The sequence below is a fragment of the Rhamphochromis sp. 'chilingali' genome (assembly GCF_963969265.1).
Source record: "Rhamphochromis sp. 'chilingali' genome assembly, chromosome: 21".
Taxonomy (NCBI): Eukaryota; Metazoa; Chordata; class Actinopteri; order Cichliformes; family Cichlidae; genus Rhamphochromis; species Rhamphochromis sp. 'chilingali'.
In genome coordinates, this window is record NC_137949.1 from 13,330,524 (window position 1) to 13,344,855 (window position 14,332).

General features: G+C 42.0%; 2 protein-coding genes across 2 annotated transcripts in view; both read right to left on the minus strand.

Moving 5' to 3' along the window:
• Window positions 1–86: 86 nt before the first annotated feature.
• LOC308389642 (uncharacterized protein) lies at window positions 87–2,577 on the minus strand (the record flags this gene model as incomplete). The annotated part of the gene is made up of 11 exons (XM_080871134.1): window positions 87–302; window positions 390–536; window positions 657–741; window positions 850–877; window positions 971–992; window positions 1,169–1,194; window positions 1,302–1,396; window positions 1,494–1,702; window positions 1,948–2,124; window positions 2,237–2,343; window positions 2,496–2,577. The coding sequence occupies 11 exons, from the start codon at window positions 2,575–2,577 to the stop codon at window positions 87–89; spliced, it is 1,194 nt and encodes a 397-aa protein (XP_080727260.1).
• A 536-nt stretch (window positions 2,578–3,113) lies between these two features.
• The window catches only part of LOC308389643 (uncharacterized protein), a gene marked incomplete at both ends in the record, with an annotated part of 38,032 nt that continues 26,813 nt past the window's right edge, over window positions 3,114–14,332 (minus strand). Inside the window, 42 exons of the mRNA XM_080871135.1 lie at window positions 3,114–3,290; window positions 3,498–3,604; window positions 3,757–3,869; window positions 3,968–4,167; window positions 4,384–4,551; window positions 4,759–4,865; window positions 5,012–5,124; window positions 5,223–5,422; window positions 5,639–5,806; window positions 5,909–6,027; window positions 6,117–6,220; window positions 6,308–6,519; window positions 6,607–6,753; window positions 6,874–6,958; window positions 7,067–7,094; window positions 7,188–7,209; window positions 7,386–7,411; window positions 7,519–7,613; window positions 7,711–7,919; window positions 8,165–8,341; window positions 8,454–8,560; window positions 8,713–8,825; window positions 8,924–9,123; window positions 9,340–9,507; window positions 9,715–9,821; window positions 9,974–10,086; window positions 10,185–10,384; window positions 10,601–10,768; window positions 10,976–11,082; window positions 11,235–11,347; window positions 11,446–11,645; window positions 11,862–12,029; window positions 12,132–12,250; window positions 12,340–12,443; window positions 12,531–12,742; window positions 12,830–12,976; window positions 13,097–13,181; window positions 13,290–13,317; window positions 13,411–13,432; window positions 13,609–13,634; window positions 13,742–13,836; window positions 13,934–14,142. Coding sequence (XP_080727261.1) covers window positions 3,114–3,290; window positions 3,498–3,604; window positions 3,757–3,869; window positions 3,968–4,167; window positions 4,384–4,551; window positions 4,759–4,865; window positions 5,012–5,124; window positions 5,223–5,422; window positions 5,639–5,806; window positions 5,909–6,027; window positions 6,117–6,220; window positions 6,308–6,519; window positions 6,607–6,753; window positions 6,874–6,958; window positions 7,067–7,094; window positions 7,188–7,209; window positions 7,386–7,411; window positions 7,519–7,613; window positions 7,711–7,919; window positions 8,165–8,341; window positions 8,454–8,560; window positions 8,713–8,825; window positions 8,924–9,123; window positions 9,340–9,507; window positions 9,715–9,821; window positions 9,974–10,086; window positions 10,185–10,384; window positions 10,601–10,768; window positions 10,976–11,082; window positions 11,235–11,347; window positions 11,446–11,645; window positions 11,862–12,029; window positions 12,132–12,250; window positions 12,340–12,443; window positions 12,531–12,742; window positions 12,830–12,976; window positions 13,097–13,181; window positions 13,290–13,317; window positions 13,411–13,432; window positions 13,609–13,634; window positions 13,742–13,836; window positions 13,934–14,142 — 5,388 coding nt within the window. The remainder of the gene's footprint in view (window positions 3,291–3,497; window positions 3,605–3,756; window positions 3,870–3,967; window positions 4,168–4,383; window positions 4,552–4,758; window positions 4,866–5,011; window positions 5,125–5,222; window positions 5,423–5,638; window positions 5,807–5,908; window positions 6,028–6,116; window positions 6,221–6,307; window positions 6,520–6,606; window positions 6,754–6,873; window positions 6,959–7,066; window positions 7,095–7,187; window positions 7,210–7,385; window positions 7,412–7,518; window positions 7,614–7,710; window positions 7,920–8,164; window positions 8,342–8,453; window positions 8,561–8,712; window positions 8,826–8,923; window positions 9,124–9,339; window positions 9,508–9,714; window positions 9,822–9,973; window positions 10,087–10,184; window positions 10,385–10,600; window positions 10,769–10,975; window positions 11,083–11,234; window positions 11,348–11,445; window positions 11,646–11,861; window positions 12,030–12,131; window positions 12,251–12,339; window positions 12,444–12,530; window positions 12,743–12,829; window positions 12,977–13,096; window positions 13,182–13,289; window positions 13,318–13,410; window positions 13,433–13,608; window positions 13,635–13,741; window positions 13,837–13,933; window positions 14,143–14,332) is intronic.

A 14,332-nucleotide genomic window follows, 5' to 3' on the forward strand; every position in this document is an offset into this window, starting at 1 on the left:
ATGCTACATTTGAGAGAAAGCTTTCAACATCTAAACTTCTAGTCAACTGCACATTTGCAGAACAGAGCTATATGTCTCATATTTACTTACACAGTCTGGTATGTCTGGCAGCTGAAGTTTTTGGAGCTAAGGCAAAATAGGAAGTTGAAAGATGGAACGGCCAGAAACGGACGGATCTTTGTCTTGAACCAGCTGGTAATGAACTCCTCACTCTGTAGTTGTGCCTGGCTGAAGTTGTCAATTCTCACTTCTCCAAGAGCCTCGAGCACATTTGACGAGGTCGGGTAGGTGTTGTTGACGGCCTTGAATTGGCAGAAAAATAATTGTAGCTGGACCCAAACTTCACGCAGGGAAATGGCAATATTGTGAAAATGTGATTTTGTACTTACCATGTTAGCAAATATCTCAAGGGCCTGGTCCAGTACAGCAGAGGCTTTTTGGAAGAAAAGCTTCCAGACTTCTACTGGGTATATGTTTTGGCTTTTCAGTGTGCAGTTCAGCAGTGTGACCAAGTTGCTGGATGTGAGATAGGGAGCCTTGAAAAAGAAAATTGACAAAGAATACAGCCATTTTGTCAGAGCTCATGGAGATTTGTCTCAGGACCATAATGGGGCAAAATCCATGTTCTGTTTTTGGAGTTTAAAAAGGAATCTTACAGAGGAACAGGCATGTTCTGTGATGGTGAAATTGCACAGGGCTGCCGAGGAATTGCCAGCTGACAGGATTTGCTCAAGTTTTGAACTGTGGAAAAAACACAATAAATTGAAATCCAATGTCCCCTTAATTACACTGTGTTAACAAATTTTACCTAGACAGAATCAACATTGAACAAAACGGCATTTCACCCACCCATCAACTCCATTACAAATGAGATTCACTGTGAAAAGAGAATGGTTGTGTGTCAGATAATAGTCCTTCAGAATGCATTTATATCCTTAGAGTTGAAATGTGTACTTCTAGACAGACTTACCATGAACTGGGGTCACCTTGCACTGAAGACAAAGAAAATATGAGTGTTAGTATAGTGGAAACATCTTCTTCAAGTGTAAATACCTTGACTTTGTCACAGTTGGCCCAATTAGTGTGCCAAACCTGGATCAAATATTGGATAACCCATGTAAGACACCCCCCACACCCACCCACCCACCCCCCAAAAAACTAATCTTACCACAAAGGAAGCTGGAACTGAGCAGCCTGTTTGAGAAGAAAAAGAAAGGAAACAAATCAATGGAGTAGTCATTACAGTGCTGGTACTGGGCTTTTGGGAAAAGTTTAGTCAGGAAAGCCCATTTGCCACATACGTGGGAATGTGTCCTGGAGGTACTGCTTGCTTGATCTCACGCCCTGTGAAAGGTCCAGTGGCAATGCTGCCAAACTCTGCGCAAGACCATCGTATCTAAAGGAAGAAAAGAATTCATTGTGACTTGTCAGGAGCCTCAGCTTGGCATTGTGCACACCCAAATGTCTAACTGTGGATATCAGAAATATCTTACACAGCCTGGTAGGATTCACAGGTGATGTTACTGGGGATCACCCGCAAGCTGCTAGGAAGGATGCTCGCCATCACAGGAACCAAATAAACCTGGAACCACTGTTGATAGTCTTCTGGCTGAAAGTCTTTAAGCTGAGGAGCAAGGGCTGTCAAGGTCAGGCTCAAAATGGTGTCTCGCACATCTGGATTTTGGATGAGGGTGACATTTCTCTGAAAAGAGAAGGGGATCATAATAAGGTCAGAGAGGAAGTTCTGAAGTCTTTGTGGAAATGCGGAGATGAGGGGGAGCTTATCTAAACTAAATCTTTGTACTTCTGTACAGCAGGGATGCCTCAAGGCATGAAGCATATCAGAAATGGATCATTTTCAGTTAAACACTTGAGCAGGTTTATGAAAGAACACTGTTAACATTTGTTGATGTTTGCGCTGAGGTAAGGTTACCAATGAGAATTCACCTGCTTGTTGATGTTTGCAAAAGCCTGGAAGAATTGGTTGAGCTGCTCATAATCACTGGTCTCTGTCAAGCTTGTCAACACCTCCCTTACAACATGTGCATCGTTTAAAGCACCACTGTTTGGATCTAGGATTAGATCAGCCTTTTGCGATGGTGAAAGAACGTCCAGAACTGCCAGCTATGGATACAAAAAAGTAGAATTCATGAAATGCATGTCTTTTGTATAATTTCCAGAATTTTGCTTTGCTATTCTCAAGAAAGACAGGAAGAGTAATAAGAGTAAAGCTTACCGTAGAGATGTTGAAGTCTTTGAGGTCAGAGTATGATGTATATTGGACGAATGGACCCAGATTTGCTTTAACCCATTGGGCATCACTCTCATTTTGTTGCCTGCAAGCTAAGGCATACAAACAAAAGTTAGGATGTGCCAAATTTAGGAAGGTTTTTGACAGGTAGACATGAAAGAATATGTGGGCAAGTTTTTTGTCTGAGTGCTTTTCAAGACATCTCACACTGGAAAGCACATAACGCACCCTATGTCTGCCCTACCTGGCTCATTGATGGCATTTTCAGCATTTCTTAGGTAGCCCAGCAGACCATGTGTGATCTCTTGCCGTCTGTACAGTGGCATCTCCTGGATAACTGAAGCCAACCCACTCACACTGCAACAGTTGAAAGAAAATGTTCTCATGCTGTTCTTTGTCAGTATTGTCATTTTCATTTGCAACAAAATGTTGATTGCTCCAAGAAAACTACTCACATGACTTGGTAATTCATGCAGCTGATGTTTGTGGTTGTGTTTATGAGCATTTCTGGAGTAAAACTGGCAAGGATAGGAATCAGTTTCACATGGAACCAAAGTTCATAGTCGTTTGTCGTGAAAGTGGAGAAATGTGGACTGATGATGATGAAGGTCGTATTCATGATCCGATCTCTCACAACAGGCTGGAAATGTGGGCTCTGTCATATTAAAGTGGAAAAAGACATAAGCAAAGGTGAGATTGCATGTTGGAAGTACACCCATACAACATGGTACAAAAGCTGTAACCATTTGTTTTCTAAGATACAATAGCCAACAATGGATGTAGCGGTTGAGACCTATGTTTTATTCTGTGTTTACTTCTGGAATCAAATATCTGCATTGTCCTCCTTCACCCTTTTAGGAGGCTAGCCTACCTGTCCATTGGCTGTCAGCTGTGTCAGGAATTCATCCACATTTTTTAGAACATTGCCCTCTTCAAGTTTTTCAAACACAAGATCAATAAAATCTGTGTTATTTGAGGCTCCAGAGCTCAGTAGCAGCTGTGCCACCTCAGAGGGATTGAGCGTTGACAACAATCCAGCCTACAACAGGGAATCAACATAATATCAGACAACAGTAATGACCAATGCTGTGGGTAAAGGATTAGCGTTTGCAACCAAAGAAAGTGTGCTCTATGATTTGCTTGTATTTTTGATATGGCAAAATAAACTCCTGTGTTTGTCTTCTTAAGTCTACAATTTTGTTTTCCTGTTCTTAAGGGAGGACTAGAAGTGCAATGTAGGGCTTACCGTAGAGATGTTGAAGTCTTTGAGGTCAGAGTATGATGTATATTGGACGAATGGACCCAGATTTGCTTTAACCCATTGGGCATCACTCTCATTTTGTTGCCTGCAAGCTAAGGCATACAAACAAAAGTTAGGATGTGCCAAATTTAGGAAGGTTTTTGACAGGTAGACATGAAAGAATTTGTGGGCAAGTTTTTTGTCTGAGTGCTTTTCAAGACATTTCACACTGGAAAACACATAACGCACCCTATGTCTGCCCTACCTGGCTCATTGATGGCATTTTCAGCATTTCTTAGGTAGCCCAGCAGACCATGTGTGATCTCTTGCCGTCTGTACAGTGGCATCTCCTGGATAACTATAGCCAACCCACTCACACTGCAACAGTTGAAAGAAAACATTCTCATGCTGTTTTTTGTCACTATTGTCATTTTCATTTGCAACAAAATGTTGATTGCTCCAAGAAAACTACTCACATGACTTGGTAATTCATGCAGCTGATGTTTGTGGTTGTGTTTATGAGCATTTCTGGAGTAAAACTGGCAAGGATAGGAATCAGTTTCACATGGAACCAAAGTTCATAGTCGTTTGTCGTGAAAGTGGAGAAATGTGGACTGATGACGATGAAGGTCGTATTCATGATCCGATCTCTCACAACAGGTTGGAAATGTGGGGTCTGTCATATTAAAGTGGAAAAAGACATAAGCAAAGGTGAGATTGCATGTTGGAAGTACACCCATACAACATGGTACAAAAGCTGTAACCATTTGTTTTCTAAGATACAATAGCCAACAATGGATGTAGCGGTTGAGACCGATGTCTTATTCTGTGTTTACTTCTAGAATCAAATATCCGCATTGTCCTCCTTCACCCTTTTAGGAGGCTAGCCTACCTGTCCATTGGCTGTCAGCTGTGTCAGGAATTCATCCACATTTTTTAGAACATTGCCCTCTTCAAGTTTTTCAAACACAAGATCAATAAAATCTGTGTTATTTGAGGCTCCAGAGCTCAGTAGCAGCTGTGCCACCTCAGAGGGATTGAGCGTTGACAACAATCCAGCCTACAACAGGGAATCAACATAATATCAGACAACAGTAATGACCAATGCTGTGGGTAAAGGATTAGCGTTTGCAACCAAAGAAAGTGTGCTCTATGATTTGCTTGTATTTTTGATATGGCAAAATAAACTCCTGTGTTTGTCTTCTTAAGTCTACAATTTTGTTTTCCTGTTCTTAAGGGAGGACTAGAAGTGCAATGTAGGGCTTACCGTAGAGATGTTGAAGTCTTTGAGGTCAGAGTACGCTGTATATTGGACGAATGGACCCAGATTTGCTTTAACCCATTGGGCATCACTCTCATTTTGTTGCCTGCAAGCTAAGGCATGCAGACAAAAGTTAGGATGTGCTCAATTTAGGAAGGTTTGTGACTGGTAGACATGAAAGAATTTAAGTTTTTTGTCTGAGTGCTTTTCAAGACATTTCACACTGGAAAACACATAATGCACCCTATGTCTGCTCTACCTGGCTCATTGATGGCATTTTCAGCATTTCTTAGGTAGCCCAGCAGACCATGTGTGATCTCTTGCCGTCTGTACAGTGGCATCTCCTGGATAACTGAAACCAACCCACTCACACTGCAACAGTTGAAAGAAAACATTCTCATGCTGTTCTTTGTCTCTATTGTCATTTTCATTTGCAACAAAATCTTGATTGCTCCAAGAAAACTACTCACATGACTTGGTAGTTCATGCAGCTGATGTTTGTGATTGTGTTTATGAGCATTTCTGGAGTAAAACTGGCAAGGATAGGAATCAGTTTCACATGGAACCAAAGTTCATAGTCGTTTGTCGTGAAAGTGGAGAAATGCGGACTGATGACGATGAAGGTCGCATTCATGATCCGATCTCTCACAACAGGCTGGAAAATTGGCATCTGTGAAATTGAGGTGGAAAAGAAGCTAAGCAATACAGAGACTGCATGTTGTAAATGTACTCATACAACATGTCACAAAGGTTGCAAACAAGTCTTCTCTATGATAGACTCCTTGAAGAGTTGTGTAGCGGTTTAGCAAATGTCTTATTCTGTCTTATCCTGCTGGAATAAAACACCAGGATTGTCCTCCTTCACCCTTTTAGAAGCCTAGCATACCTGTCCATTGGCTGTCAGTTGTGTGAGGAATCCATCCACATTTTCTAGAGCGTTGCCCTCTTGCAGTCGCTCAAACACACGATCAATCAAATCTGTGTTATTGGAAGCTCCCAAACTCAGTACCAGCTGTGCCACCTGAGAAGGACTGAGGACTGACAACAATTCAGCCTACAAAAGAGAACCAGCATAATATCAGACAGCAGTCATGGAAATGTTCTGGGTAAAAGAATTCCGTTTACAGGAAGATGTACATCTGCAGTTGGCACTCACAGCGGACAAATTAGGATTGAAGGCTTCCAAGTCCTGCACAGTTGCAAAATCAGAGAAGTCGCCAAGGTTTGCCTTTAGCCACGCTTGGCTCCCCGTGATAGATGAGACACAGCCAGGATCTGCAGAAAAAGCAAGAAAGTTATTGACAGGGTAATATACCACATGTTGTCATGGAAAAACCAAAGTGAGCTTGAGTTTCTCCTTTTACCTGTTGAGTCATTTCTTGACAAGAACGGTTTGATGAAGTGAGTGAAGACTGCTTGCTGTGTGTCTCTGTCCATGGTTGCCTTTTGGCTTCCAAATGCCTGAATGCTACATTTGAGAGAAAGCTTTCAACATCTAAACTTCTAGTCAACTGCACATTTGCAGAACAGAGCTATATGTCTCATATTTACTTACACAGTCTGGTATGTCTGGCAGCTGAAGTTTTTGGAGCTAAGGCAAAATAGGAAGTTGAAAGATGGAACGGCCAGAAACAGACGGATCTTTGTCTTGAACCAGCTGGTAATGAACTCCTCACTCTGTAGTTGTGCCTGGCTGAAGTTGTCAATTCTCACTTCTCCAAGAGCCTCGAGCACATTTGACGAGGTCGGGTAGGTGTTGTTGACGGCCTTGAATTGGCAGAAAAATAATTGTAGCTGGACCCAAACTTCACGCAGGGAAATGGCAATATTGTGAAAATGTGATTTTGTACTTACCATGTTAGCAAATGTCTCAAGGGCCTGGTCCAGTACAGCAGAGGCTTTTTGGAAGAAAAGCTTCCAGACTTCTACTGGGTATATGTTTTGGCTTTTCAGTGTGCAGTTCAGCAGTGTGACCAAGTTGCTGGATGTGAGATAGGGAGCCTTGAAAAAGAAAATTGACAAAGAATACAGCCATTTTGTCAGAGCTCATGGAGATTTGTCTCAGGACCATAATGGGGCAAAATCCATGTTCTGTTTTTGGAGTTTAAAAAGGAATCTTACAGAGGAACAGGCATGTTCTGTGATGGTGAAATTGCACAGGGCTGCCGAGGAATTGCCAGCTGACAGGATTTGCTCAAGTTTTGAACTGTGGAAAAAACACAATAAATTGAAATCCAATGTCCCCTTAATTACACTGTGTTAACAAATTTTACCTAGACAGAATCAACATTGAACAAAACGGCATTTCACCCACCCATCAACTCCATTACAAATGAGATTCACTGTGAAAAGAGAATGGTTGTGTGTCAGATAATAGTCCTTCAGAATGCATTTATATCCTTAGAGTTGAAATGTGTACTTCTAGACAGACTTACCATGAACTGGGGTCACCTTGCACTGAAGACAAAGAAAATATGAGTGTTAGTATAGTGGAAACATCTTCTTCAAGTGTAAATACCTTGACTTTGTCACAGTTGGCCCAATTAGTGTGCCAAACCTGGATCAAATATTGGATAACCCATGTAAGACACCCCCCACACCCACCCACCCACCCCCCAAAAAACTAATCTTACCACAAAGGAAGCTGGAACTGAGCAGCCTGTTTGAGAAGAAAAAGAAAGGAAACAAATCAATGGAGTAGTCATTACAGTGCTGGTACTGGGCTTTTGGGAAAAGTTTAGTCAGGAAAGCCCATTTGCCACATACGTGGGAATGTGTCCTGGAGGTACTGCTTGCTTGATCTCACGCCCTGTGAAAGGTCCAGTGGCAATGCTGCCAAACTCTGCGCAAGACCATCGTATCTAAAGGAAGAAAAGAATTCATTGTGACTTGTCAGGAGCCTCAGCTTGGCATTGTGCACACCCAAATGTCTAACTGTGGATATCAGAAATATCTTACACAGCCTGGTAGGATTCACAGGTGATGTTACTGGGGATCACCCGCAAGCTGCTAGGAAGGATGCTCGCCATCACAGGAACCAAATAAACCTGGAACCACTGTTGATAGTCTTCTGGCTGAAAGTCTTTAAGCTGAGGAGCAAGGGCTGTCAAGGTCAGGCTCAAAATGGTGTCTCGCACATCTGGATTTTGGATGAGGGTGACATTTCTCTGAAAAGAGAAGGGGATCATAATAAGGTCAGAGAGGAAGTTCTGAAGTCTTTGTGGAAATGCGGAGATGAGGGGGAGCTTATCTAAACTAAATCTTTGTACTTCTGTACAGCAGGGATGCCTCAAGGCATGAAGCATATCAGAAATGGATCATTTTCAGTTAAACACTTGAGCAGGTTTATGAAAGAACACTGTTAACATTTGTTGATGTTTGCGCTGAGGTAAGGTTACCAATGAGAATTCACCTGCTTGTTGATGTTTGCAAAAGCCTGGAAGAATTGGTTGAGCTGCTCATAATCACTGGTCTCTGTCAAGCTTGTCAACACCTCCCTTACAACATGTGCATCGTTTAAAGCACCACTGTTTGGATCTAGGATTAGATCAGCCTTTTGCGATGGTGAAAGAACGTCCAGAACTGCCAGCTATGGATACAAAAAAGTAGAATTCATGAAATGCATGTCTTTTGTATAATTTCCAGAATTTTGCTTTGCTATTCTCAAGAAAGACAGGAAGAGTAATAAGAGTAAAGCTTACCGTAGAGATGTTGAAGTCTTTGAGGTCAGAGTATGATGTATATTGGACGAATGGACCCAGATTTGCTTTAACCCATTGGGCATCACTCTCATTTTGTTGCCTGCAAGCTAAGGCATACAAACAAAAGTTAGGATGTGCCAAATTTAGGAAGGTTTTTGACAGGTAGACATGAAAGAATATGTGGGCAAGTTTTTTGTCTGAGTGCTTTTCAAGACATTTCACACTGGAAAACACATAACGCACCCTAAGTCTGCCCTACCTGGCTCATTGATGGCATTTTCAGCATTTCTTAGGTAGCCCAGCAGACCATGTGTGATCTCTTGCCGTCTGTACAGTGGCATCTCCTGGATAACTATAGCCAACCCACTCACACTGCAACAGTTGAAAGAAAACATTCTCATGCTGTTTTTTGTCACTATTGTCATTTTCATTTGCAACAAAATCTTGATTGCTCCAAGAAAACTACTCACATGACTTGGTAATTCATGCAGCTGATGTTTGTGGTTGTGTTTATGAGCATTTCTGGAGTAAAACTGGCAAGGATAGGAATCAGTTTCACATGGAACCAAAGTTCATAGTCGTTTGTCGTGAAAGTGGAGTAATGTGGACTGATGATGATGAAGGTCGTATTCATGATCCGATCTCTCACAACAGGCTGGAAATGTGGGGTCTGTCATATTAAAGTGGAAAAAGACATAAGCAAAGGTGAGATTGCATGTTGGAAGTACACCCATACAACATGGTACAAAAGCTGTAACCATTTGTTTTCTAAGATACAATAGCCAACAATGGATGTAGCGGTTGAGACCTATGTTTTATTCTGTGTTTACTTCTGGAATCAAATATCTGCATTGTCCTCCTTCACCCTTTTAGGAGGCTAGCCTACCTGTCCATTGGCTGTCAGCTGTGTCAGGAATTCATCCAGATTTTTTAGAACATTGCCCTCTTCAAGTTTTTCAAACACAAGATCAATAAAATCTGTGTTATTTGAGGCTCCAGAGCTCAGTAGCAGCTGTGCCACCTCAGAGGGATTGAGCGTTGACAACAATCCAGCCTACAACAGGGAATCAACATAATATCAGACAACAGTAATGACCAATGCTGTGGGTAAAGGATTAGCGTTTGCAACCAAAGAAAGTGTGCTCTATGATTTGCTTGTATTTTTGATATGGCAAAATAAACTCCTGTGTTTGTCTTCTTAAGTCTACAATTTTGTTTTCCTGTTCTTAAGGGAGGACTAGAAGTGCAATGTAGGGCTTACCGTAGAGATGTTGAAGTCTTTGAGGTCAGAGTATGATGTATATTGCACGAATGGACCCAGATTTGCTTTAACCCATTGGGCATCACTCTCATTTTGTTGCCTGCAAGCTAAGGCATACAAACAAAAGTTAGGATGTGCCAAATTTAGGAAGGTTTTTGACAGGTAGACATGAAAGAATTTGTGGGCAAGTTTTTTGTCTGAGTGCTTTTCAAGACATTTCACACTGGAAAGCACATAACGCACCCTATGTCTGCCCTACCTGGCTCATTGATGGCATTTTCAGCATTTCTTAGGTAGCCCAGCAGACCATGTGTGATCTCTTGCCGTCTGTACAGTGGCATCTCCTGGATAACTATAGCCAACCCACTCACACTGCAACAGTTGAAAGAAAACATTCTCATGCTGTTTTTTGTCACTATTGTCATTTTCATTTGCAACAAAATCTTGATTGCTCCAAGAAAACTACTCACATGACTTGGTAATTCATGCAGCTGATGTTTGTGGTTGTGTTTATGAGCATTTCTGGAGTAAAACTGGCAAGGATAGGAATCAGTTTCACATGGAACCAAAGTTCATAGTCGTTTGTCGTGAAAGTGGAGAAATGTGGACTGATGACGATGAAGGTCGCATTCATGATCCGATCTCTCACAACAGGCTGGAAATGTGGGGTCTGTCATATTAAAGTGGAAAAAGACATAAGCAAAGGTGAGATTGCATGTTGGAAGTACACCCATACAACATGGTACAAAGGCTGTAACCATTTGTTTTCTAAGATACAATAGCCAACAATGGATGTAGCGGTTGAGACCGATGTCTTATTCTGTGTTTACTTCTAGAATCAAATATCCGCATTGTCCTCCTTCACCCTTTTAGGAGGCTAGCCTACCTGTCCATTGGCTGTCAGCTGTGTCAGGAATTCATCCACATTTTTTAGAACATTGCCCTCTTCAAGTTTTTCAAACACAAGATCAATAAAATCTGTGTTATTTGAGGCTCCAGAGCTCAGTAGCAGCTGTGCCACCTCAGAGGGATTGAGCGTTGACAACAATCCAGCCTACAACAGGGAATCAACATAATATCAGACAACAGTAATGACCAATGCTGTGGGTAAAGGATTAGCGTTTGCAACCAAAGAAAGTGTGCTCTATGATTTGCTTGTATTTTTGATATGGCAAAATAAACTCCTGTGTTTGTCTTCTTAAGTCTACAATTTTGTTTTCCTGTTCTTAAGGGAGGACTAGAAGTGCAATGTAGGGCTTACCGTAGAGATGTTGAAGTCTTTGAGGTCAGAGTATGATGTATATTGCACGAATGGACCCAGATTTGCTTTAACCCATTGGGCATCACTCTCATTTTGTTGCCTGCAAGCTAAGGCATACAAACAAAAGTTAGGATGTGCCAAATTTAGGAAGGTTTTTGACAGGTAGACATGAAAGAATTTGTGGGCAAGTTTTTTGTCTGAGTGCTTTTCAAGACATTTCACACTGGAAAGCACATAACGCACCCTATGTCTGCCCTACCTGGCTCATTGATGGCATTTTCAGCATTTCTTAGGTAGCCCAGCAGACCATGTGTGATCTCTTGCCGTCTGTACAGTGGCATCTCCTGGATAACTGAAGCCAACCCACTCACACTGCAACAGTTGAAAGAAAACGTTCTCATGCTGTTCTTTGTCAGTATTGTCATTTTCATTTGCAACAAAATCTTGATTGCTCCAAGAAAACTACTCACATGACTTGGTAATTCATGCAGCTGATGTTTGTGGTTGTGTTTATGAGCATTTCTGGAGTAAAACTGGCAAGGATAGGAATCAGTTTCACATGGAACCAAAGTTCATAGTCGTTTGTCGTGAAAGTGGAGAAATGCGGACTGATGACGATGAAGGTCGCATTCATGATCCGATCTCTCACAACAGGCTGGAAAATTGGCATCTGTGAAATTGAGGTGGAAAAGAAGCTAAGCAATACAGAGACTGCATGTTGTAAATGTACTCATACAACATGTCACAAAGGTTGCAAACAAGTCTTCTCTATGATAGACTCCTTGAAGAGTTGTGTAGCGGTTTAGCAAATGTCTTATTCTGTCTTATCCTGCTGGAATAAAACACCAGGATTGTCCTCCTTCACCCTTTTAGAAGCCTAGCATACCTGTCCATTGGCTGTCAGTTGTGTGAGGAATCCATCCACATTTTCTAGAGCGTTGCCCTCTTGCAGTCGCTCAAACACACGATCAATCAAATCTGTGTTATTGGAAGCTCCCAAACTCAGTACCAGCTGTGCCACCTGAGAAGGACTGAGGACTGACAACAATTCAGCCTACAAAAGAGAACCAGCATAATATCAGACAGCAGTCATGGAAATGTTCTGGGTAAAAGAATTCCGTTTACAGGAAGATGTACATCTGCAGTTGGCACTCACAGCGGACAAATTAGGATTGAAGGCTTCCAAGTCCTGCACAGTTGCAAAATCAGAGAAGTCGCCAAGGTTTGCCTTTAGCCACGCTTGGCTCCCCGTGATAGATGAGACACAGCCAGGATCTGCAGAAAAAGCAAGAAAGTTATTGACAGGGTAATATACCACATGTTGTCATGGAAAAACCAAAGTGAGCTTGAGTTTCTCCTTTTACCTGTTGAGTCATTTCTTGACAAGAACGGTTTGATGAAGTGAGTGAAGACTGCTTGCTGTGTGTCTCTGTCCATGGATGCCTTTTGGCTTCCAAATGCCTGAATGCTACATTTGAGAGAAAGCTTTCAACATCTAAACTTCTAGTCAACTGCACATTTGCAGAACAGAGCTATATGTCTCATATTTACTTACACAGTCTGGTATGTCTGGCAGCTGAAGTTTTTGGAGCTAAGGCAAAATAGGAAGTTGAAAGATGGAACGGCCAGAAACGGACGGATCTTTGTCTTGAACCAGCTGGTAATGAACTCCTCACTCTGTAGTTGTGCCTGGCTGAAGTTGTCAATTCTCACTTCTCCAAGAGCCTTGAGCACATTTGACGAGGTCGGGTAGGTGTTGTTGACGGCCTTGAATTGGCAGAAAAATAATTGTAGCTGGACCCAAACTTCACGCAGGGAAATGGCAATATTGTGAAAATGTGATTTTGTACTTACCATGTTAGCAAATGTCTCAAGGGCCTGGTCCAGTACAGCAGAGGCTTTTTGGAAGAAAAGCTTCCAGACTTCTACTGGGTATATGTTTTGGCTTTTCAGTGTGCAGTTCAGCAGTGTGACCAAGTTGCTGGATGTGAGATAGGGAGCCTTGAAAAAGAAAATTGACAAAGAATACAGCCATTTTGTCAGAGCTCATGGAGATTTGTCTCAGGACCATAATGGGGCAAAATCCATGTTCTGTTTTTGGAGTTTAAAAAGGAATCTTACAGAGGAACAGGCATGTTCTGTGATGGTGAAATTGCACAGGGCTGCCGAGGAATTGCCAGCTGACAGGATTTGCTCAAGTTTTGAACTGTGGAAAAAACACAATAAATTGAAATCCAATGTCCCCTTAATTACACTGTGTTAACAAATTTTACCTAGACAGAATCAACATTGAACAAAACGGCATTTCACCCACCCATCAACTCCATTACAAATGAGATTCACTGTGAAAAGAGAATGGTTGTGTGTCAGATAATAGTCCTTCAGAATGCATTTATATCCTTAGAGTTGAAATGTGTACTTCTAGACAGACTTACCATGAACTGGGGTCACCTTGCACTGAAGACAAAGAAAATATGAGTGTTAGTATAGTGGAAACATCTTCTTCAAGTGTAAATACCTTGACTTTGTCACAGTTGGCCCAATTAGTGTGCCAAACCTGGATCAAATATTGGATAACCCATGTAAGACACCCCCCACACCCACCCACCCACCCCCCAAAAAACTAATCTTACCACAAAGGAAGCTGGAACTGAGCAGCCTGTTTGAGAAGAAAAAGAAAGGAAACAAATCAATGGAGTAGTCATTACAGTGCTGGTACTGGGCTTTTGGGAAAAGTTTAGTCAGGAAAGCCCATTTGCCACATACGTGGGAATGTGTCCTGGAGGTACTGCTTGCTTGATCTCACGCCCTGTGAAAGGTCCAGTGGCAATGCTGCCAAACTCCGCGCAAGACCATCGTATCTAAAGGAAGAAAAGAATTCATTGTGACTTGTCAGGAGCCTCAGCTTGGCATTGTGCACACCCAAATGTCTAACTGTGGATATCAGAAATATCTTACACAGCCTGGTAGGATTCACAGGTGATGTTACTGGGGATCACCCGCAAGCTGCTAGGAAGGATGCTCGCCATCACAGGAACCAAATAAACCTGGAACCACTGTTGATAGTCTTCTGGCTGAAAGTCTTTAAGCTGAGGAGCAAGGGCTGTCAAGGTCAGGCTCAAAATGGTGTCTCGCACATCTGGATTTTGGATGAGGGTGACATTTCTCTGAAAAGAGAAGGGGATCATAATAAGGTCAGAGAGGAAGTTCTGAAGTCTTTGTGGAAATGCGGAGATGAGGGGGAGCTTATCTAAACTAAATCTTTGTACTTCTGTACAGCAGGGATGCCTCAAGGCATGAAGCATATCAGAAATGGATCATTTTCAGTTAAACACTTGAGCAGGTTTATGAAAGAAC